Genomic DNA, 25,784 nt, shown 5'->3' with positions numbered 1-25,784 from the left:
TAGAATAAAAATCTTATCCTCCCTGAATGTTTTTGTGCAAGAAAGAATTATTTTTCAGTCATCCTCCTAGACTTACAAATGAATAGTTTCATGTGGAAGGTACAAACCATTTATTGCCTAGATACGAAATCAAGCTAAGTTGAATTAGTTTGGAGGTGGTGGTGGTGGTCACAGCATGTATCTTGACAATTATTTTGATACAGCTTGCATGTGATATCTTCATAAATTTTGTGAGTTTGGCCCTGTGCCCCAGCTCTTTCTAAAAGAACTGATGGAAATCTTCTGACTTACCTATAATACTATTTCTCCAGATATTTTTAAGATGTAAAAAAAATCCTAAAAGAGGTTTCCTTTGATTTCTAGTTGAACAGAAGGTGATCACAGTGTCTGGAAATTTCCTGATGGTAAATTCTTCATATCCGTTTTTCTTAAAATCTAAAGTTAATTTCTTTAAAATTTAAGTTTTCTAAATTTTTAAAAAAGAAAGACTGTTCAGAAGTTGGTGTCCAAATAGTTATTTCCAAGGTGAGAAGACATTTTCGTCCTCATAAAGTAATAATGCTGTGCTATTTTATCTACTAGATAAACTAGTGAAAAGGGTTGCTGACCTAAGCAGAAGAGTTGCAGTGCACAAATATACTCTTCCTATTTTGACTCATCCTTTATTAGGGCTCTGATGTTTAAGATTGTTCTGATTTTAGAACACTGTCATCCCTTATTTGTAAATAAAACTTACTTGTCCTCAGATATCTTACGGCTATGTTCGATTTTTGTGTTTTAGGGACTGTTCAAAGGTCAAGGTAATGTCCCCAGCAATTCGAGACCTACCTTTCCTTGGTCTCCCACTCTTCTGGGGCTAAAATTACTGTTTTTATATGAGGTCCAAAAAACCCCCAACATTCCTGAGAAGTAAGTTCAGTGTGTTTCATAGGATCATAGGATAATTCATTTTGGCAGGGACTTCAGGACGTCCCTAGGGCACCACCTGCTCCAAGCAGGGCCAGCTGTGAGATCAGATCGGGTTGTTCAGAGCTTTGTCCAGTCAAGTCTTGAAAACCTCCAAGGATGTTTGTGTCTCTGGAGCCTGCCTTTCCCTGGGCTGAACAAGCCTTGCTCACTCAACAAGCCTCCCACATCATGTCTCCAGCCCTGACCATTGTGGTGGCCTTCCACTGATCTCACTCCAGTTTAGCAATGTCTTCTGTGTATCATGTGTGCATGCGCAAAGCTGGCTGCAATATGTAGATGTGGTCTAACAGTGAGTGTTGGGCAGGGGGAAACAACCCCCAGTCTCCTGGCATTGCTCCTGGTGATGCAGCCCTGGACGCTGCTGGCCATTTCTGCTGCCCGGGCTCATTGCTGGCTACTGCCCAGCTCACTACCCTCGGGGCCCCCAGGGCCTTTTCCCCAGAGCTGTTCCCCAGCTCATCAGCCTGTATCATTGCAAGGGTTTATTCTTTCCCAGCTGCAGGACTTTGCGCTTGTCTTTGCTGAATTTCATGAAGTTCCTGTTGGCCCGTTCCTTCAGCCTGTAAAGGGCAGCCCTACCCTCCAGCATATTTGCTGTTCCCCCAGTTTGACGTCCTCTGCAAACTTGATAGGAATGCAGTATCAAAATCCAGAAGAAGTGAGTGTTGGAAATTATCTTCATTTTAGTTCTAGTACAGTACCTTCACATTTTGCATCTCCTTGAAATTGGCTCATTTCTCTAAGATCTGTTTCATGCTCTACCATGCTATTCTTCTGTGTCCCTCAGGTCAGCTGTGTAAAGTAGTGGTATTTCCATGTCTATGGGTTTGGGCCCAAAGGACTGTAGGACTTTCCTCTTTGCAATATGTTTCTCAGTCTTCCGTAGGCTGAACGTTTTTGCTCTAAGTCATTTTTCTGATAGATTTTTCTATTGCTTTCCTCTGGATTTTCTGTAACTGATCCTAATTTCCCTGAAATGGGATGCCCAAAATCACACAGAATACTCCAGTTGAAGCTTTACCATGCTAAGTATTTCATGCCTCTTATATTGGCATATGTAAATAAGGGTGTTACATATGATTCCCATTTGGCTTAATTCCTTGACAAAATGTGCTTTCATCTGGTCTCTTGACACTTTCTCTGACCAATAAACTAGGATAAATAACCTTATTCAGCCCCTTGCTTCTGTGTTTTTCTCTTTGTATTCAAGATAGGTCTGCTATTTCTAGTCTCAGCACAGCACAGAAGCTTCAGAGTACTCTGAGACCTCAAATGTGTAAATTGTTATGAGTATAAGCAATTAGAAAATGAAGCTTTTTGCTTATAACCAGTTTTTTACTGAAGAGGTTAACCGTGATCGGTGAAATCCTTATTATCACAAGCAACATTTATTGCACTGAGTTATCAGCTATAATAAAGTTTCAAGACTAACAACTAATTTTGTATTCTCTTTCCCTTATATCAAGGCTGCTATAGCCGAGAAAGTTTTACAACAAAATGCAGGTGTGTCAGCACTCATCCTCTATCAGGAAAGGAGTCAAGTAGCAAGCAGCTAGATGCTACCTAAAAAAAATAAATCCCTTCTCTTTCATCATAGGGCTTCTCGCTAAATTTTTAATGTGACTTAGAACCACTTAATGATATAATCCCACCAAGAATTCTCTTAATTATCCATGACAGAATGTATTTACTTCAGGAAAGCCCTCTGAAAAGAAGTGTCCATCTGGCAAAACCATGCTTCCTCTTCCCCTTTAATTGGAACCCAACTTTAACTGTCCTGACAAAAGGGAATTTCTGATGAAGTGGACACAACCTACTAATCTCTTTCAGACAGCTTCACTGTCATAAGTTATGTTGAACCACTGTAATGAACCAGATATTTCTGTATGATAAACAGCAATAATGTATATAGGTACATGGCATAAGGTGGCTGTTCTTTTAGAATACTTGGAACATTTCAAGTGTTGGATTTTACAAATGCAAAGTGGTTAGGTGTTGGGATAGTGTTTTGATAATGCCTTATTTACTCTGTTAGTGAAATGCCAAAGTTTATAACAATCCTTAGGAAGGCTTGCTACTACAGTGTCCCTGTAGCAAGCCTTGGGGTATCTGTGGTCAGCGTTGTGTACCACGGTGGTCTTTCCTCACTTAACAACTACAAACAATACAGCTTGAAGTACTTGATGATCGTAGTTGTCTAAAGAGTTGATCAGTGCAAAGTACCATTTATTTGGCAACCTTTATTTGCTAGAAATCAGATAAGTTCCCTATGTGACATACATCAACAGTTCATATCTCCCTTGACACGCTGATAACCACAGTCTCTAGACTTTGATGACTATAGCCAGGAAGTTTATAGATATATTGAATTCTGATCAGAGTGTGAGCCAGCTTTTCAAGATTGGGGAGTAAATTCAGGGCCAAAAGGTGATTGTTTTGTGTCTTTGCTTTGACTATGCTTCAAAATATCAAGAAAACTTAGTTTTGAAAGCCTGTGATGTTCTTCAGCTTCCCACTGAAAGAAGATGAAACTTCCTGAGTGGACTGTGCTAAGCTTTTCTGCCTTGGCATGAGCTAACTGAGAAGTTGCAGCACTTAATTACCTGGGATGTGAAACATGAAGGTTCAATATCCCCTCATGCCCTAGATGCTTTGAACTCACTTTGAAATGGACTGCCTGACACACCGAGTGGGGAAGTTCCAGACCTTTTCTGTGGGTCATGCTGACTATGAGACAGTTATCAGAAAAGGGGTACCCTCTTCTCAATTAAATCCCCTAATTAGCAAATTTGGAACTTGTTTATTTTTCTCTCTTCATAGATTTTATAAAAACATAACAGTTCTAATAGGAAAGACAGAATAAAAAGACTTCTGTCACCTTTTGTAATATGATAAGCAATACACTGAAAAATTACGACCATTCATTTTTTCTTCTAGTAATTTTTTCCTTTTGAGAGACTAGAATAGATGAGATTGCTACAATGCTGGAAATTAGGACTGTTAGAAGAAAAATCAGAAAGAAAAAACTATGTAGGTAGTCTCTTTTACATTTCTCAAGAAATTGTCTGATGCAGCATTGTGTTCTACTGAAAGTGACTGTACTACAATGACTGATTAGTTCATCATCTTAAAAAAAACCCCAACATTTTGTGGATCAGTAAAATAAACAGTCACTGATCACATGTCCTTAAAACTTTTGTGTGCTGATAAGCTGTCTGTGGAGAGTGCTAGTCCGATGCAAATGTCAACATGGTAGCATTTAAACAAATGGTTAGACAGTCAGTAGAAAGGAGTTAATTATTGGAACTGCATACACTGTTTGGTTCAGCAGTTTTACCAGAGATATAAATAACATTTGTCTGAGCAGCTACCTTCAACTAAAAGGCTCAGCTTCAGCCAAAATCTGAGAATCTTTTTCTAAAGCTGCAGTAAGCTAATGTGAATGTGCATTTGCAGAGTGAATTTGCACACAAGAGATATGCAAGTAAGGCTAATGAAACTATGATAAGTTAGGTCCACAATTGGTGTGCAGCCTGCATGCTTCGGATACTATAGAACATCATCTCTGGCTTGTATAGCAGTAGTACCTCTTTTACTAAAATTTTCAGCAACAAAGAATTCAGGAGTCACCAGGTCTGGTTTGCATTTGGACACAGACTACCTTGTTGGAAACATACAGGAGTATTACATACACTCTAGTAACAGCATAGGTTTTCATAAATATGATGGCTATAATGCTATAGTTTACAATAACAAAAGTGTAAGTGAAAATACTAACTAAAAGTTCACAATGGAAACTTTAAGCAGTTTAATCCCTCTTCATCACTAGCGATGCAATACCATCCAGGCCACTTGAGTGTCAAAACACAAAAAATGCACTATAAATATGAGAAAGGCTACACATACTAAAAAAAGTTTACGTTTTACAGAATAATGATGTATCTGCAAGGAAGGAATATTCCATTATTATTAGGACTTCTGTGCTGTGACACATCTCTTTCCCATCTTTCCCTTTTCCTTATTTTTGTAGGAGAGGCAATAATTTAAAATTTCTTCTGGAAGCTGGTTCTTAAGCATAAATACGTGATAGTAGTAATATTAATACAAAGGGTGTCTAAGCCCTTTTCATCCTCAGGGCCTTTAAGGTGGAAAGAAGGAGATGCCAGGGAACTGCATGTTTCACATGCAAAAAAAATATAATCATTTATATGTCTGTCTAAATATCACTAGAATGAACTTAACAACTAGAAAAATATGATTCTTTGTCTAGCTAGATTCTTTGTCTAGCTAGTATATATTATACCCCTACTCTGCTACACTGTGTACTTTCTGCATTTTGGAGTTGTATGATATCCATCAACAGTTCCAAGTACTCTATACAACTAATCCATCCTTAATATGCATATGCTTTATATTATAAACATACAACAGTTGAATGTGCATATCTTCAAAGCAATTTTCATATTTCATTAGTCCTTAAATAGTTTGGAAAATGAGTGGGGCTCATGACATGTTATAAAAGAATTTAATTGCTTTTAGACTGGGGAAACTGATTCTGAATTGAAGTGCTTCTTAGAAAATGTCCAACTGCAGCCCTTTCCAAGGGCACTAGCACATCTGCTGATTAAATCTTCAGGAGATTTATGCTGGGAAAGTCAGATTATCTTCCAACAGGCATGTCCCAGCAGATGCTGCAGTTTACGGATGGGTTGTTGGAGCCACAGGCACCTGGTTTGGCGGGTACCCAGTTTGCCCCCTGCTGTATCAGCAAGAAGTGCTTGCGCTGAAGGCAAGAACTGATGCGTGTTGGTTCATATCACAGCTCAGCTCTTTTCCTCCAAGGGAGTGAGCATTCTGGGTCACTTTGCTGTGCCATGGCCTGCTTTGATACATGTTGGTAGTATTCATGCACCTTTTTGCTACAATACCACTAGCACTTTTAACTATGCTGAAAAGAGCTGGTTAAATGGGGTTGCTTAAATAAGTATGCAATATTCTCTTCACAGGACAGGAAGGAGTATTCCCTGCTCAGTATGCAGAGAGACAAAGAATTATTTAGGGACAGCACCAGTGAGGAGGCTTTTTTTGCAGAAATGGCCATAAGCTTCCAACTCTTCCAACCATTCAACAATAGGATATTTTGACAGCAGAGTAGCTGCCGCTGTTAATCTCCTAATTACGGATCAAAAATGCCACCAACACATGATGCATAACACTGAACTGGTATAAGCTCATGCAGCAGTTTGGAACAGTGGAAAATTTTCTGCTGGATTAACCTTTATACCAGTAGGTTCTATGCCAGATTCAGTATCAGCTGTATTCTCGCCTCCTTTTGAAACCTACAGGCACTGTAAAAAAAAACCAGAAAAAAACTAGAAAGCTGGCATATACTTTGTATCATCTGCTGTAGCTAATTTGACAGCTATGCTATCATTTGTATCTACCTGATTTGCACAAAATTAAGGTTTTTAGTAACCTCAAGGAAATGGTGCAGTGCTCTGGCAGTGATGCTCACAGACTCACGTTCTCAAAGGCTGTGTTAATTCACCGGCTGTAGCCACTGATGTGAGGCTTGTTTGTACTTGAGATATCTGCTGACTGAGTTCTCCTGTGGATGCAAAAAGTGCTTACGCGCCCAGGCACATGGTGTTCTCCCCATCATTCTTCCTCTGGCCACCTCCTGGGGTAACATAAGGCATTATCACTCTAAGGGAGATCCACACTGGTAAATCTGGTATCAATCCACTAAAAACGTGCTCTGCATTTCATCAGGTATACCTCATAAACCTCATTATCAGTTAGAAAAGTGCAAATACTAAATCATTCTTCCATGTGTTTCTAAAAGCTGCACACATTCACGTAAAAGGCCACCTTTACAAGAGCTACCACCCTAGTTACTAGAGCGTTGCCAGACTTTCTGTGGTAATAGGAGTTTTATTTTGAAACCGTGTCTCCTCTATAGTGCAATTAGAATAGGATTGTGAACAAGAATTGTCAGAAATTAAACCAGTATTGTTTCCTGTCTTTACGTGTCAGATCATGGACTGAACGTTATTAGAGAGCAGAATAATTGTGGGGAATTTTTGTTGTTGTAATTGTGGTGAAAGGATGAGGAGTGGAGTGTGTGTAAATTGTCCACCTTTGTCGGTGTTGTGATGAACTTATTTTGATTTAGGTGTGGGGAATTCTTTTGTTGATGTAAGTGACATTTGTGAAGATTGTAGATTGTGTGATGAATGTGTATTTTAATGATAATGATAATTTAATGATAATGATAAAAGAAAACATCTTTTTACATTCTCAGCATGGTGTAATTAAAAATCACATCCCACAAGATATTCAGACACCTCATTCTTAGTGATTTCAGCTGTATGAAGATGCCTGAGCACTTTTAAAAATCTGGCCTATAGACATATTTTAAGAGGGTCAAAATACACTGTTGTAAAGGTTAAGATTGCTGCTCTTTTCAATAGTCTGTTGTACTATAGCTTTTGATTATTCTATTTTGTGTTACTGCTCTTTATGTTGGTTCTTTTTTTTTCCTTCCCTGAGTTAGCTGCTGCACTCTCTCTTCCAATCATTATTTTGGGGAAGGTTTGTAAAATTTCATTTTGCTTCACAGTATGCAAAGCAGTACAGCTTAAGGGCTATATATACATTTACTACTCTCTGCACTTAGTTACTACGTTGTTCTAAGAGATGCTGAGTATACCTGTCACCCAGGGAGTGAATGATCACCATGGGATCAGGCAGATAAGAGCTGATCTATTCCCTAGCCAGCAGGAGGGGAGTTTAAAGCAGTCAGAGTTATCAGAGGATCTCCTCAAATCTTCCTTCTGAAGGGGAATCTGTGGTAGCGCAAAAATGGCAAATCTGTCAGTGGTATAAATTAAATCTGAAGTTTTAGCTTACATGTAGGGCTAAAGTTGGCAGGGGGGGGAGCCTTAAGCAAAAGCTTAAGGAAAGAAATATGGAGCATTCTGTCACTGATAATGTTCCCTCCAAAGGCTGAGAAAAATCTGTAATAAACCTCTGGTTAGAAGGGCAAAGCTAGCTTTTACCCTCAAAAGTTTGATTGTGCACCAGCCTTGTAAATACTACATATGCTTTCCTCTGTGCAGGTATCTAAGCCAGACCGTACTGGAAGAGACAATGTTAACAGCCAACCGTCAAAACAGGGAGAAATTAGCCATACTAAAACAAGCTCTAGGTGCTGTGGGATTCAATAGCCTGGTAAGTTACACAAGCTTATGTTATTTGTGGCTAAAATCACCATATTAGTTAAAAGTGAGTCAAAAGGAACTCTCGCTGATAACCTTTTGTGGGGAAAAGAAGTGCCTTTCTGTCCGTCTTTCTGTTGGTTAAGACCTTGGAACAATATACAGTACTAGTTCACTCCAGGGAAATTACTGTAATCACTTTTAATTAGATACAGCACCAACAATGTAAATCTTTTTCATTCTTAAAGATTCACAAAACAGCTTCAAGGTATAATACTCTGAACAATTAAAATTACAGAGATAAAAAGAAACAATCAAATCCCATATGAGAGAAACCTCATAAAACCAACAGGAATTTTTTCCTCTTCTGATTATTTCCCTGTCCCTTTTAATTTTGTGAAAAACTCATTCCAAATGCCTTTGCTAGCAGCACCTGAAAAGAAGTAAATACATATTTAGTCAAACAAAATTAGAGCTGGGTAACTTGAAAGATCTGACCTAAGCCCCAAAAAAGCAACAAGAAGGTAGGTCTGATGTTTGTCTTCAAGCCCATAACGCTAATGAAGAAGATAATTTGGAAAATAAATCAAGAAGTGGTTCCGGAGGACAGAGGTGTGACAGGAATCGGAAGAAATGGAGGGCTGAGTATAAGAACTCATGTAAACTGTGTAATTCCTTTCAGGATGCTAGAATATTTAACAAACTCCTCATATTGCTTACATACGTATATGCTACCTAGCACACTGTAGGTGGGACACTTCTGCAAAACAAATGTAGAACATTTGTTGTTCTACAACAGTAGTTCTAGAAAGAGGTAAAAACTTATTTACCCCTACATAATATTTAGCATCACAAGAAAAATATGGAGGAAAAGTTAATGTGACAGTATGCTAGATTATCATAAGAGATGACAGATGGGGAACAACTGTAAAAAAAAGTGTTCAAGGGCTATCAGCAAAAAAAATTGTGAGTCTGCTGAAGTTGTTATTTAGGTGTGAGGTAGGCTTTTGTGGTGATGGTACATCATGTAGTTGTTGGGCATTCCCCAGTTAAGGTAGTAACAAATGTTCTTTGGTAACCTATGCCACATTTTAATATAAAGAAGAGTGGGGTTTTTTTCGTGAATATTCATGTGGCCATGTACAAAATTGAATACATATGGCTATATTTGACAGAAATATAGAGGAGTTATAGAGAATTATAGAGCCACTTACTCTTAGTGGCTCAAGCTCTGCACCTGTAGACTTCACTAGCAGAAGTTCCAGGCACTTCTGCATTTAGCCCAGTGTTCACAGATGGGTGAATCTCTCTAGGTCTTCCATTAACTTTTCTGTTCTGTTGAGGAAGGGGTTCAGCCCATAAATAAATAATTGAATGCATAATGAATCACATTCTAGAAGCCTGCAGAAACTGTCTAAGAACACTTTGCATAACAGTATTCTTTTGGATCTAGTACTTCAACTTCACTTTGCTTGGAGTTCTTGAAAGGAAGTAAGTTGCCTCTCAGAAAAACGTAAATCATCTTCAAGGCTCCTCTATATCCAGACAGCATTAGAATAAACATTTAGGAGGCTAGAAATCTGTGGAGCTCTCCTGTGCTGGAGGTTAGAGGGGAATATGTAGATAAAACACATCTAAAATTTCTACCCATTACTTCTGAGGTACATGGAAAGCTCTGTATGTATTACTCCTTGACCATCTAGCCACATTTAATGATAGAGGAGATTAACTTTTTGAAGAACTACATAAAAATTCCTTAGCAGTCTTTAATGGTATCTTGCAAAGTATGTTAATGTTTATTAAAAAATTGTTCTAAAGTTGAGGGAGCATACATCTTAGAGCACAATGAGAAAATGTTTGAGAATCTGGAACGTGAAATAAACCTGAGGCCTTAGCAAATCACCAGAACAAACAGCTGTCCCAGCCTGCTGCAATTCAGTGCTGTACAGTCATCCCCAAACCAGTTCTGAACAAGTTAACAAACAAGCAAGAAGTATGCTGTACTAGTGTGCCATTCCATCTTGCCTAAGAGGCCTTCCTAAGAAGCAGGGTATAGCACCCTGGTTTGAATGCCGTATTAGCATGACAGTTCTTCTATTGTAAGAGCTATCTTATTCAGACTTCGCCTGTATATATTGCTTTTTTTAATCTTCAGCTTTGGTACTGTGTAATAGAAAAATACGCTCTTGCCCTATTTACATCTATCTCGTACAGTAAGAGATCGAAGTTCTTGTCTTAAAATGTAGTTTAGAGAATCAAATTTGCTTGAACAGCACTGGAAGCGCTGTTGTCTGTACCCCAGAAAGACTGTGAGCTTTTTTTAATGTCCTCTGATGATGGGCGTATTTATTAGAGAAAGGAAGAAGAAGAAGAAAAGCTGGGGTTTTTTGACATGTTGCTTTTGCAAACTGATGAAAAGTCATCCAAGCTTGGTTTCAGTGTGTTCTGAATTCATTGCAGTCACCTGAGAATAAAGGGGATGTATTGGCTATTTCATTTGTAGTGTATTTTTTAATCTTATTCTGCAAATTCCAGTAAGGGAGACTTCTCACTGTCACTTCTACTGTTTCAGTAGAATCAGGTTCCAATATTATTTTTCAAAAATATTTCCTGAATTATCTATTAACTTTGCTGTGCATAATGCCATCTAATGCTATAGTGGATATCAGGTTTCCTGTTCTACAGTTTTTAAGGAGCACAATTGTTATGTAACTGACCTTAAAAAAAACCTTCCAAACCCACACAATGTTTTCCATGTCTTAGCATTTTTGGTTCATATTTCATGGATCATTTTTTTGCTTGAATTGAAAAACATAAAAAACCCCCAAACAAACAAGCAATTAGTTCTCTTCGTGCGGTGGTAAAAATGAGGCCAGGAAAAATCTAGCCCTAAAGATAACTGCTTCACAGCCTTAGAGGTGTCATAGAATCATAGAATCATTTAGGTTGGAAAAGACCTTCAAGATCATCGAATGCAACCATCATCCATGCCCACTAAACCATGTTATGGACTACCCCATCTATGCACTTTTTTAATACCTCCAGGGATGGTGACACCACCACTTCCCTGGGCAGCCTGTTCCAATGTGTGATAACCCTCTCCGTAAAGAAATTTTTCCTAATATCTAACCTAAATCTCCCTTGCCTCAACTTGAGGCCATTTCCTCTCGTCCTATCTCCAGCCACCTGACAGAAGAGACCAGCACCCACCTCACTACAACCCCCTTTCAGGTAGTCGTAGAGAGCTATAAGGTCTCCCCTCAGCCTCCTCTTCTCTAGACTAAACAGCCCCAGTTCCCTCAGCCGCTCCTCATAAGACTTGTGCTCCAGACCCTTCACCAGCTTCGTTGCCCTTCTCTGGACACGCTCCAGCACCTCAATGTCTTTCCTGCAGTGAGGGGCCCAACACTGAACACAGGACTCGAGGTGCGGCCTCACCAGTGCCGAGTACAGGGGAACAACCACCTCCCTGTTCCTGCTGGCCACACTATTTCTGATACAGGCCAGGATGCTGTTGGCCTTCTTGGCCACCTGGGTACACTGTGTCAAAACATAACATGCAATCATGGGGGGAATGTGTGGGTAAGGGAGATTGCTTTTGTTTCTTTAGAGCTTAACTACAGCTTTTACTACCAGGAACCTGTTGCAATTTAGAGCTAGACACTTTGTTTGTGAATGCAGTTGGCTGAGGAAAAACCAAACCTTGCTATTCCCAGATACAGAAATTGTCTTAATGGAAATTCTTTATGGAGAAGATACGTTTATTTCTTGCAGAAATAATGCATCCGTTAAAGATACTTCAGTATTTTTTATCACATTCTGAAAAACTTTCTAAACTCAGTAGTTAATGTGATTTACATTAAAACAAAAGAAAAAAAAAGGTAATCTTGTTGTTTTATGTCCTAAATAGGTTCCAGTTTGATTTCTAAATCCAAATTTCCTGTTAATAGTTCGCACATGAATACTTTTTAATGTAGCAAATGCTGATGATACAAACTAATAGAATTTGTATTTTTATAAAGCATCGTCTTTCACTGGTGTGCCCAACAGATCTCTTCTTTATCTTTAATTCTGCATAAAATATGTGCAGGAGGTGGAGAACCTGTTTGTAATTCTCTCAGCAATTCTGCATTTTGGAGACATTCGCTTTACGGCTCTGACAGACGCTGAGACAGCATTCGTGTCAGACCTGCAGCTACTGGAACAAGGTCAGTAGGACATGACCTTGGAGCGCTGCCCGCTTCATCCCTCAGCAGGACAGTTGCGCTGATCCACCGACAGACGGAAACACAATTCCAGGGAGACCAAAAAGATGACCTCTGAAAATTCGTGTTACTGTGGGAAGGCATTATCCAATTGACTTCAATGTTTTATAAACTCCAGATTTTTATGGGATGAAGTAAAATGCTAGTATTGCAAATTATCTAATTTAATGTTTTATTTAATGGTATCATTTGCCAAAAGAAATTGTACAGTGCACTTTGTGCAGTCTTCTTTTAAAATGCTCTTGCGCTGCTTGTCAACAGCTGAACAATTTGCATTGAATTGAATTCCTTACATTCAAAATCTGTGTCTTAAAAGGGTCTCTTGTTTCCCTGCTTTGAAGTTTGCCCTCTTAGTCACTAACAAATCTCCTCAAAGTGGCTTATGGATACAGAATGTCAGTAAGTAGCATACCTTAACTCTAATATGAGAGGAAGTCTGCCAAGCCCTGGGGAAGGACCCGAGAATCTTTAAAGGGGAAAGAAAGCTGTAATGTAATATACAGATATGTTCAAACTTCACAAAATGCTGATTATAGTAACCCAATTTTATGTGTTCATTAATTTTGATTACTCCTATGACAGCACTCTTTCCTTTAATGTGTCGGTTCTTTCACTATTAAAAAATGGCATCTACATAGGAAAATCTGTAATAAAAAAATCCCAAACACACTAGAGCACAAATCAGGCATTCTTGAAATTCTCTTTTCATTTCAGTTGCGGGGATGCTGCAGGTTTCACCAGATGAGCTTGCTTCAGCCTTAACAACTGATGTTCAGTATTTTAAAGGTAATCTTTTCCAAGCTTACATTCTCATAGATCAGACCTGGTAGCATTTTGATCCTTCTGATTTGAGAATTTTAAAAGCAGATAATTTTTGTTTCTTATTTCTTGTTCGGTCTTGTAAATTTTCTCTCTGAGGAATATGTAGGATTACCTGCCATGCAGTAAGTCAGACTGGGCCACTGAATTAGAAATGTCTTTGTAATATGGAGCAAAGCAGTTCCGCAGTCTGACGCTGGTGGACTCCTAACTTGATTAATCTTACAAAAGTATGTCAAGATAACAGATTAGATATTAATACTAGAACTCAAGTCAACAGGGGTGTCCTGAAAAAGAAAAAAGTTTTGAAAAAGTTCTTTCCAGTAAAATGCTAGTTCTGTGTGGTACTCATACCCTTTTCTATTGAAAAAAGTACAAAGGTACATGTTTACAAACTGAAGATCTTGCGAGTGTTGACAGTCTTCTCATCTTTCACTGGAGGCTTCAGAAAAAAACTAACACCATGTATAGGTTTGGCAAAGGAGAAGTAACTGTAACTGCATTTACTGTAACTAAAATTACTTAAGGCAAACTTTACAACATGCTTTCATCTCCATTTTCTGCTTTTTCTTTTAGGAGACATGATTGTACGGAGGCACACTATAGAGATAGCAGAATTTTACCGCGATCTCTTGGCAAAATCTCTATATGGTCGTTTATTTAGCTTTTTAGTCAACACAATCAACTGCTACCTTCAAAATCAAGATGAGACTGGCAGGTAGGAGTGCCATTATAAACTATTAGGTGTGCCATTATCTGTTCAAATCCAGATCTGTAAAAGAAACATAATTCCATCATTTAAAGCATTTTATGATAGCATGGCAGTGATGCTTGAATCTTTAAATCACTGGCCGTTCCTTCAAGTAATTTCCTCAGTAACATATTTGTTTGTTTATTTGTTCGTGTAGGGGGACATAGTACTTAATGCAGTAATCTGGATTGGTGGTTAGAATTAGTAGCCTTTTAAGAGTTGACAATGCAGAATAAGCAAAGTCTTTCAACAAGCAGAAAACTGCTTGGTGTTTTTTTTAGTGCAGAATATGCTTTTTCTTTCTCCCCAAAACTGTGACCTTAGCACAGGGTATTAAAACCAGAATTTTGTTCAAAGGCCTTCAATTGAATGTTTAAACTTCACTGAATTAAATGTTCTAAGAATGTTCTGGGTGTCTCTAGGTTATCATCTGCTAAATTCAATGCTGTTGTTACCCAGTATGGTTTCTTAGAAAAAAAAGAATGCTAATTAATGTCATCAGTGGAGCAGTCAAGAAACAAACAAAACGCAACAACAAAAAAAGAACTCTTAGTAGAATCAAAGTAGCAAACTAAGACAGTAGACCTTATTAGAGGATCATATGCAAGTGACTTAACCAAGGTTCAACATCTCACATGCTCAGATGAACTTTCTTATTGTCGTGGTTTAACCCCAGCCAGCAACTAAACACTACGCAGCCGCTCACTCACTCCCCCCCACCCAGTGGGATGGGGGAGAAAATCGGGAGAAGAAGCAAAACCCGTGGGTTGAGATAAGAACGGTTTAATAGAACAGAAAAGAAGAAACTAATAATGATAATGATAACACTAATAAAATGACAACAGCAATAATGAAAGGATTGGAATGTACAAATGATACGCAGTGCAATTGCTCACCACCCGCCGACCGACACCCAGCCAGTCCCCCGAGCGGCGAATCCCTGCCCCCCACTTCCCCGTTTCTGTACTGGATGGGACGTCACATGGTATGGAATACACCGTTGGCCAGTTTGGGTCAGGTGCCCTGGCTGTGTCCTGTGCCAACTTCTTGTGCCCCTCCAGCTTTCTCACTGGCTGGGCATGAGAAGCTGAAAAATCCTTGACATTAGTCTAAACACTACTGAGCAACAACTGAAAACATCAGTGTTATCAACATTCTTCGCTCTGAACTCAAAACATAGCACTGTACCAGCTACTAGGAAGACAGTTAACTCTATCCCAGCTGAAACCAGGACACTTATGAACATTAAGTACAAGATGTCTTGGCATTATTGCTAAATGGAAACCCACAAATGACAGATGTGGAAATTCAGAAAAAGAGTAAGTATTTTTCCATTATATCATGTCTGCGTTGGCTTCATAGGACAAATATTTATCAGGTGCCCTCTTTTAGAGTTTGAAGACTTTACAATCTTACTTTTATTCCTATCTAATTTGTAGACCAATTAGTAATAAATCACATTTCTATAGGTGTAGCTAACAGAAAAGCTAGCATGCCTGAGTAACTCAGAGCTTTCTGCACACAAAAGCTTTGTGTCATTATATGTACCACCAGAGTGCCTAGCTTCTTGCTGGAGGCAAAGGGAAGGTTTGCCAGTAACATGGAATGGTTTTACTTGTCTGTTTCTGATTGTACAGCCCCTTAGAATTGCCTACACCTGGACAACCAAGCTAGAGCAACTTTCCAATCCATGTCCTAATTTGAAATACTGTGTTTATAACAGGGAAGACAGTGGCATGTGGTCATATTCAAGTCTTCCCCGTTCATTCCTGGGACTTACAGAACATGGGCTTAGCTCAGTGCATGTCTGTGACAGACAGCAATCCAGCTCAGGTATTCCTAATTACAGTGAGCTCATTTCTAGTGGTCATTGAGGAGGAAATCTAGAATCAGTATATTAAAAATCTGTTAAAATTATTTGAAATAATTTTTCAATGTGTAATTTTGAAGTTTTGAAATTTGATATCTCACAATCTTTCAGAACAGGGTGTTGTGTACCTCTGTTGTTAAGTAATGTAAACCTATAATTTCTAGGTATCATAAGATCTTCAAATAATGAAAGTCAAAGCTGTTTGTATATTGTTTACCTTGCAGTCTCCTGTTAGTGCAATCATATGTGCCTGAGGAGGCTTCTACCTTGTGGAAATACTTCTCAGTGAAACAATTTCTGTGTGGTAACTTGAAGACTATGTGGTGTTCTAAGTCCCAGCTAAAACAGGACAGTTGTTTGATGTTGTCAGGAATGAGGAATTTGCAATAGTTTTATATTATACCTATGCTTGAAAAAGGGGAGTTCTTTTAGGCTGGCTAGAGGAAGCTAACTGGCTTAGGATATATTAGCAGTGCTGACAAGACATAATAAATTTTGGCAGGCCAAATTCAGCCTCAGGTCCCTTTCCAAACTTGAAGCTAAATAGCTTATTCTAAGTGAAAATGAAGTTGACTGTCCTTCATCGATATTTCAACCCCAGTTGAGTTAGCCAGCTTAAAATAAAAAAAACACCTCTCCCACCCCCACCTTTTTTTTTGGTCCAGCCTAATCATATTGTATAAGCTGCAGTAGTAAATCAAGGCATAGCACAGTTCAAGATGCAAGTTGGATTAATGCAGGTCATTTCATGAATCTGTGATTTGTGGTTCAGATTGACTTCATATACATCTGAGCAATTCTATCAATTAGTGGCATTATACCTCCAGTTTGGTGCAGTTTTAATAAACCTCTTAATAAAGATCCACCAAAGACATTAACTAATGTGGCTAAATAAGGCTGATACATTTCAAGCCACACTTCATTGCCTGGTCAGAAACTTACACAGTTACTACTTACCAGATGGGGTGAAGCCTTCATCAGAAACCTGGAATAAGGTTTCTAACTCGATTCTCTTGTTTTATTGTTAGGTAGCTTAACTGTACTTCCATCCAACTTCAGTGAGAATTTATGAAGCTATAAAATTAGATTTATTGGCTTAGTAACTCTAAGAGAAACATTTGATCTTGGCATTTTTGAGGAAACTAGTTACCTGGGTTTAACTTTTATGCTGAAGCTACTCAATTTTGGTGATTAATATTGATTTATATTTACCATGAAATAGCTTGTGACTGGTTTCAGGCAAAATAAAAGTGATGATTGCCATTAGATCTAAGGGAAGGGGAGATGATTCTATGAAAAGCTGCAAAGACCAAGCTCTAGAGGTATGAAGTATAGACAATAAAAGTGTTGCCAGAATCCAGCAAATTCATCACTTTATAATACTATCCAATAAATATAAAGCAAGAGTTCTAATGGCAGTGTTAAGTGAGATAATCCCCCTTCAGAAATGTTGTTCTCCTTCATAAAAAGTTACTTACTATTTTGTCTAGTTAGAACTAAATTACAACCATGGATGCTAGTTTGGACTGGTTGCAAGGTACTTTGAGGTTTATTACTTTATTCATCTTGATATTGTTTCAAAGAAATTCACTGGGGAGAAACTGTTTTTCTGTAATTGGTCTCTAGAAGAAAGCTATTAAAATTTCTCACAGGTGCTTATATTTATTTTTTTTTAAAGTTTAATATTTATATTCACTCATTTATATAATTATTTCCTATTCTACTGATTTTATTAGTATAAAAGTCATCTAGGTGAACTTCTTCCCAAGACTCTTAACTCTTCAAAGTTTACGACTGTTTTACTTCCATTCAAATCAATATGCTGATTTTCAGTTTTGTAGATAAAAGAGACTAGAGCATTCATGGTTGTCTAAATGTGGCATTTCAAGGTGCTTGATTGCACGTTGCCAAAGTTGGATCTAGTGTTCCAAATATTAGTAATAAAATGTCTTAAGATGATGTTTTAAGAACTCATGACTCATTCTGCAAGAGGACTTTATGTTTATGGGGACGTAAGAATGTCTGTGAACTCTTGTGAAATACTGTTGTTCTTTTCTGATGCAAAACAAGCTAATTAGGTATATATGCTTGAGAACATCTTGATATTGTTTTCCCTGCCTGCTAGTAAGTAGAAGGCATGATGTTTTATCAGCTAGTTAGCAAAGAGTTTCTCTCTTATGTGGCCGGAATACGGGGCAAATGCCAACATGCTTGCTGTATTACAGACAAGCAAAGAAAGCTAGCATTCAGTTATACCCTCAGTTTGTACCAGCAGGTCAGCCATAGGAGACTTCTGTTTCAAATAGAGCATATAGAATATTTCTAAATAGGTATTTTCTGAAAGCTGGTGTATTCTGGCTGTGTAATCTTATTCCAGTGAAATTCAGATATTGCCAGAGGGTAGCAGTGGCAACACTTATTTGGGGAAAAGAAGGATCTCAGGAGTCTCATTTACAAACTTTTTAATACACATCACCTGATTTATAGAACAAGATAGATATTCTGAAATAGAAATCCTCCCAGTTTAAGTAAAAAAAACAGAGCATAAACTAAAGCATTCATTTATGTATTATTGAACCCAGTAGAAGGGTGCTGGCAGTGCAGGAAGGACAGAAAGAGAGTTCCTGTTCAAATCATGAATGCACAGCATAATGAGAATTGTCTCTGTATGTGGAGGTAGGGAAATCTTTAAAACAGACAAACAGTACAAAGCATCTAAAAGCATATGGTGCATAATACCATGTTTTGAGATCTGCTTCAGTCTGGATCATTTCCAGTGTTTCATTAAACAAGACAATGCTGTTTTTTAAAGCATAGAACGAATTTTGCTTTAAAGAGGTGGGGAAGAGTATGTGCTACTGATGAGAGGGCTACAGATCTGGAGTCTATTAGCAAACATATTTCTCCCTTCCTGCCATACCTGTCAAGTCATTCAAAGAAATGTTTGTCAGATATGGAGCCAGTGTTTCTTTCCACTGTGTCCAACCACTGTCTCTTATCTGCACCACTCACACCTAGGTAAGATAATATTAAAAGAAAAATGACAGTTGTTGAGCAAGATGACTGAGAGATGTGGCAATGATGCCGTCTCAGCAAAAATCTCAGAATCTTAAAAAAAATACCAGAAAAAGCACTCTCAAAAGTCTTGGAAACTAGTTTGGTTTAGTAATTGTTTGAGATTAAGAACATAGCCAACTGGGAGTATTCAGCCTGTTCCCTTCAAGAATCGTATTTATGACAACGGGTGTAATCTGTCCCCCTGGGAGAACTGAGGGAGTCTTAATTAGGATTCTGAGAGTCCTCATTTGAAGGCTAGGTTATATACTTCATCTAATCCTAGAAATATTTCCTCATTAATCAGTATCACTTCTAGTTTATCCAGATCAGACATAAGCCTACTGGGTTCCTTCTGGTTACTGGCAGAAGTTACTGGGGGAAGAGCAAGAAACATTTTATCTGGGGCAGATGAAAAGGCACATTAGATCATCCTGCCTCAACAGATTCACCTTGCTGCTTTACGTAGGTAGACTACAAAAAATGACAATGGGAATGAACCCTATGGATTTCAGAGCTGAAAACCATCTGGGATGAAAAAAGAGTGATCAAATAACATCCTGTAGGTTTGTCTGAAGCAATGGGTCAGAAGTATTGTAAAGGGAGCCAGGAATGGCAAATGGGTCGAGAGCATCTCTTGATGAATGGCAAGATGTCTGCCAAGACAGTAGATCATCAGACAGGATGTCTTCTGTATGTGTATTGTTTTTAGGAGTTGCCAAGAATTTTTATGTAGTTTCTTTATAATGCAGTTGTTAAGTGTACAAGGTCAAAAGGTATTTCTAGTCTATAAGGACACATTTACAGAGATGTCATTGTGAGGAAAAAGGCAAAACTGGAGACATTGTAAAATATTATCAGTCGAAATGCTGTTTTGTAAATCACAAAAATCAAATGAGTTATGGTTAACATCCATGCCTGTTTTTAACTATTCACAGCTATGTACTGGTCTAAGAGATAAAAATGTTCTTCAAATATTGGCAAGTTGCTGTTTTTCTATGCTAGGAAATATCGTCAAACTTGAAATCAAAGTCTCAGTCCCCACTAAAACTGTAGCTGTTTTATTTATACGTAGTTAATATTGAATATCTGAAACATAATGGGGGAAAGCGTCAGTGATGTTTAGTAACCATAAAAGAATAAAGTAAAATAAGGGGATTTTTCAGAACAAAAAGTGCTTTTTTCTAATATTTGTTCTGTTAGACACTGGTGACATGTCCTTTCATTTGTAAACATGGGATCATTCATGCTTTGTTTTGCCTTGGGAATCTCTGCTATGATTAATTTAAGGAAAGTAATTTTGCTGGAATTAATATGATTGATAGCTAGCCAAGAAAAACATATATGGACCCTCCCTCTGAGAAGAAAAGTGGTATAAAACAGAAGACAAGAAGAAAGAAAAAAAGAAAGCAAAGTAATTTGTAGCCACATATAAAACAACACTTTTAATTTTGTTGTTGTGCTCTCTGTTGCTATTTAATTTTCAAAACCTGAGCAATAATTTAATACAGAAAATTACTATTATGGTTGGTGAGATTTTGCACATAAATGCCACAATGTAGTAATAAAATGTCACTATTGTAGAGGATCCAGAGCCTTGTTCTGTTATACCTGCCCCGTAGGCAAGATACTAATTACATAAAACCTCCAGCTCTTTTCATGTAGTGTGTGCATCTTCTAATAATACAAGACCAAGATTATCAAGTGGAGTTCATCAAAAAAATTGGGATGACATGTTCTCCTGTCAACAAATGCATCTCCAGCAAATCAAGATATTTCTTAGAAATATTACAGTTTTGATAAGGAATGTTATTTGAGGTAGGCAATAGGCTGGCTGCTAAGGCTTTAACCTGGAGTTTTAGAAACTAGGGCCAGGTTACTGTTTTGCCTGATTTGTGATAATTCATTAAGTCAGTTTGTTTTGGCCTTTTCCTTATGCAAATGTTTATATATTCCTTGAGAGAAAGTGAGAGAGACTAATTTGACAAAATAACAGTCATGGTACTGAACTGGGTTGTAAGCAGTCCAGCCTCAAATCTACTCACTGAATCAGACAAAGAAGGGATAAGCTGTTCATCCGTGTTAAGTAGCTCTTAATAACTGTGAAATATAATGTAATATTTCAGCTGCTGTGCAATATTACATAGCAGTTTATGTTTTGCCTTCCTATAAGGAAGGCTATAGATAAACGATAAAAAAATAAGAATGAGAACTTAGTAAGTATTCTGAAATTCCAAACTACTTTTTTCCCCAAAACTTATTTAAATAACATAATAATTCTGGCTTTTCAATATTGGTCTGAGTGAGTTTGTTTTTAAAATGTCTCATTCTTCTCTACAGAAATGGATTGGTTTTGTTGAAAACATGCTGTGACAAGGAACGTACACCCATCTCTAATCAGGAATATTTGGAAATGAGGCTTACATTTTAAAACACAATTTAAATTGTACTCATTGCTAGAGATGGAGTTGGTGATATATCTTTATGCTTCTTGTTGTAGAAATTCCCTCGGAGGCTAATCGACCTCATGATAACCTCTCCTGCCCAACAAAGTCATTCTAGGTTAGATTTATTATGCAACTCTCTACGCCTGACATTTATGCACGTAGCCAGTCTTGTGACTATCTGTAGTGCATTGAACTAGTATGCCTTAGAAATGAAGACAAACTTCTTGGCTGTGATTTCTGAAGAAGGCTCTCCTTGTCCCTGAGGATCGTTTTTCCTAGCTTGTTTTATAGTACTCAATATTTTTATGATTTTACTTTTTTTGTTTGTTATATGGGAATTTACTTTCAGGGTTGGATCCTCTCCTAATTAAATGGCAACGTTTACAATGACTGTAACAGAACTATACTAAAGTACTTCAACAGTGGATCACCTTTTTCTCCTTTACGTCTATATCCTGCTATACACATAGATTTCGACATAGAGGGAACATGGAGGAAAAACGTGGAATGAAAAGTAGATTTCAGAAACAGCAGGCTGCGATATTATTTGTATGCATTTACAAATTATGTTGGCAAAGAGAAGGGAAAACCCATCTGCTTTAGAAAGTGTCCATCTCCTTTTTCAGGAAGCTGAATGATTTTTCCTATTCCAGACAGCCATTGGCTATAGTGCAAAGTCTTTCATCCTGCTGGCAGATCATTTCACTCTGGAGAAAGTCCCACTACATTCACATAGGCAAACTGCAGCAAATCTTTGACTGTAACCCTCTTTTTCTGTTCTCTGTCTAATGATACTGTGAAGAAAATAAAGAAAACCCCAGCTTCAGTGAGCTCAGAACTTTCATATCTAGTTCTCAAATCATTCCAAAGCAGGCAACAGGATATCCCAAAACATTGATTTTGCTCCACGTAGTGAACTTGTTTTTTTCTCCAGATCAGGTTTACGATGACTTAGTCCCAAGTAAGTACAGAATAATAACACCTCTGTCCCTTTCTCATTTCTGCTGTCCCAGTCCTAGGTGACTGCCCTGCCCTTATCCTTCCACTGGGCCAAAATAAAAGCCCTTTCCTGAAAGCAAGCAGTGGCACATGACAAATTAGATGCATTGCCAACAAGTATTCTTATATATATATTCAGAGAGGAAACATCTGTCTTCTTCATGCCCAAATTCTGACTGTTCTTTCCCCTGAGAGATGTAACCTCTTGTGCAGCCTGAGCTCGCAGCCGCTACTTGATGCTGGCACAGAGAAGACTTTGGCTTAACAGGTTTCCCTTGAAATACCTTTAGTAGGAGCAGTTCTGGCTGTCAAAGAAATGACTGGAAGGGGTAACTGAGTGCAACCAAGCAATTTTTAAACTCTCATCTGAGCAAATGGATACCTATATCTTTAGAAACTGGACTTTAAAGAAGCTAAGATTTTTTTCCTTCTCTTACAAATACAGTTTTTAAAGTGGCTGCTAAAACAATCTTGAATGCTGCTTTTTTATTTATGTTCATTACAATAGGTTGGTGGGTAGAATTTTGATTCTGTTGTATATGTGGTCTGCTTGTGTATTTTGTACCATGTTTTTGAAATACAGCCTGCTTCCGTGCTAGAACAAATACTTTTGCCAGAAACAACAGGTGCATTATTCACTTGCCTGAATTCTTATTATCTGTAATTTTTTTTTTTCACAGTGACGAGGTATTTGAAATTGGAGTACTGGATATTTTCGGATTTGAAGAATTTCAGAAGAATACTTTCGAACAGGTAAGTGGCTATGTTTTGCTGAATTTACTGTAACTGTTAATGTTAAATCTTCTGTTAAGGTTTTGGGTTTTAGCCAAAACGAGTGTTTTGATCAGAATATAAGCATACGTGGAGGTGACAGTTTGCTCTTAAATTTTTTTCTTCCCATTGTGCCTATATGAGTGTGAATTAAAACACAGGCTTTGTACAGTTATTCATCATTTTAAAAGAATCTAGTAAACACCTACCATCATGATTTGGAAGAGGAGTAGTATCAGCACTGAAAGACAATCTGAGGAAAATACTTAGTGTTGTCTGTTTTCATGCTTCTGGAAGTGATGCTTCAACTAGGTCAGTGAGTAGGAGGACAATACACTGGATTGGAAGAAAGATCAAAAGGTCTTCAGATGCCTTGGAGAAAAAGTAGAATGAAAATGCTACGTTATGCTATGTGCCATTACTGGCAGATTGACCTCTGTGTGACTTTACAATATGTGACTTTCTAAAAAATTGAATTACTTCAATGGAAAATAAATTAAACTTCAGCTTACTGAATGGTTAAAAATCCATTTAAACATATCAAACATTTTTTGAAAGTTATGGAACTGTTTGCCCACGTTCAACATTAGTCTCTGAATACCAAAGCTCTTGTGAATTACATATTTCAGAAAGCATTAGCAGCTCTACACAACACACTGAAAGAGATGTCTAAGTTATTGTTCAGTTGTTCATTCATTCTGTGATGCAGCAGCAGAAGATCAAAGCATAGAATAGAAAATGAAAGCATAGAAAAGAATAGAGATGGCATCAGCAACAAAGGACCTGTTGCTGTTTGAAATAAGAATTTGCCCCTTCATCCTAGTCAGTCCATTGTTTTATGGATCAACTTTCTAATGAAATAGGAGTCAGAGCCACATTAGTGCAGTTTGTGTAGCATGTTTACATTGCTACCCAATTTCCAAATGTTTGAAAGCACAAACAGGGTGAGCTTACCTCTACCTTCAAAAGAGCATGTAAAAATGCAATAAAACATATTCCAGTTCCCCTCTCACAAAACTCCTTTTGCTGTTACAGTTCTACGTTGCTTGAACATTTCCTGTATTAAGGACTATTGATGTGTGCCAATATTGACAGTCATTTACTCAGTGTAAATGTCCACTTTGGGGAAAAATACCAAGTGAAAAATAAAAAACATTCTAACAGACTGAATGTATGCAAAAAAATTTCCGTAAAACCTACTGATTAACAAGGATAAAGTATTCTATGCATTTAAAATGCATCTCAAAAGAGAGGGCTGCATCTTGGGACTTACTGGTTATTTTCCTTTGACTCTGTTCTGTATTGTTTTTTGTCATGAAACTCATATAAGTTCTGCAACTGACATCATGAAATACCATGAATTCCAATTTCTGTGGTAAGTAATTTTCTGCTTAGTGACTGCAGAGCATATTTGAAGAGAAAATACGAGATTTAAAGAAAAATGAGTAAAAAGCAGTTTATTTTATGATATCTGCATTAGCAAACATGATAATTTCAAAGTCAACTTTGCATTTTTATTTTATTTTTTCTAAATAAATGTATTTCAAGAGACACTTACTGTCCCTCCACCTGGACTGAATGCATTTTATTGAGTAATACTGGGTGATACTCTGAGTAGTTACCTCAGAAACTACTGAACTGCATTCCTGAAAAGATAGAATAGAGGTGAGGGAATTACAGGGTTCATTTTTATATGGACTCTATAATGTGATTAACACATCTCATTCCTGAAGTGATAGGTTGCAGTTTCAGTGAAGAGAAGCAGTTTGTATCCCCACGTCGAAGTGTAATCATGCAGACATACCCAAAACAGTCTGCACTCAAAAGCTGGAGCTTTCTAGCAGTCTCGCCTAGTTCAGTATTCTGCTGGGCTTGTTAACCCTGAAGGTGAACAGGCTTGTTAGCCCAGATAGGGTCCTCATGCAAAACATTGCATCATGTCTGCAAACATGCCCAGTGTGAAAGCTTGTGATTGCAGAACGTTAACATTAAATGTTATAGCCAAACAGCGGAGGAGCCATAAAAATACTTTTTCATCACATTTAGATTAACATATTTTGAAATGGCGTTACAAAAGTAATTTGGGGAAAATGAATCTTTTGCTTCAAATTAGTGTAAGACAAGGCATTCTTTGTGAATCCTGTTTGCCTGCTTTCTTGGGAAAAAAAAAATGAAAACAGCTGTTTTCAAGAAAGATTAAAACCTCCTGATTGCCCATATCTGGGGGCATTCCAAGCAGCTGCGTGAATCCTTCAAATCAGGACAGTTGATAGACAGTTTAGTATCATAATTAAGAGAGCAATATGATACTAAATCTCACGTCAATTTAAGCAATTCATTTTAATAGGCTGTATTTGAAGACGGTTCAGGAAGAGAGAGCTGGATAAACCAGGTAGAATAACTTGTCCACTCCAGTGAGTGTATTGGAACGATAAGGCATTAGAGCATTGAAATGTCAAAGGGAAACGAAGAATTGGTCTAGGAATGGTTCATGAACAATGCATAGGACAATAGATGTAAAAGAACTAGCAAAGGTTAATTATGTCTACACCAAGAATCTGGTAACTTCTGCAGGCAAAATGATGTGACTGACAGCATGCTAGGAGAAAAGTTTCATAG

The 25,784-nt window shown here is 37.7% G+C and overlaps 1 protein-coding gene across 3 annotated transcripts in view; it reads left to right on the top strand.

The window, feature by feature from the left end:
- Positions 1-25,784, top strand: part of MYO16 (myosin XVI) — a 404,375-nt gene that overhangs the window by 262,607 nt on the left and 115,984 nt on the right. For all 3 annotated transcript variants that reach the window (XM_052773633.1, XM_052773634.1, XM_052773632.1), the window contains exons 17-21: positions 8,091-8,202; positions 12,280-12,397; positions 13,169-13,240; positions 13,850-13,991; positions 23,075-23,147. In XM_052773633.1, coding sequence (XP_052629593.1) covers positions 8,091-8,202; positions 12,280-12,397; positions 13,169-13,240; positions 13,850-13,991; positions 23,075-23,147 — 517 coding nt within the window. The remainder of the gene's footprint in view (positions 1-8,090; positions 8,203-12,279; positions 12,398-13,168; positions 13,241-13,849; positions 13,992-23,074; positions 23,148-25,784) is intronic.

This window comes from Harpia harpyja, chromosome 22, assembly GCF_026419915.1.
Source record: "Harpia harpyja isolate bHarHar1 chromosome 22, bHarHar1 primary haplotype, whole genome shotgun sequence".
NCBI classification, from domain to species: Eukaryota; Metazoa; Chordata; class Aves; order Accipitriformes; family Accipitridae; genus Harpia; species Harpia harpyja.
Note: the sequence above shows the minus strand (reverse complement) of the source record. Positions and strands in the feature narration are given on the sequence as shown.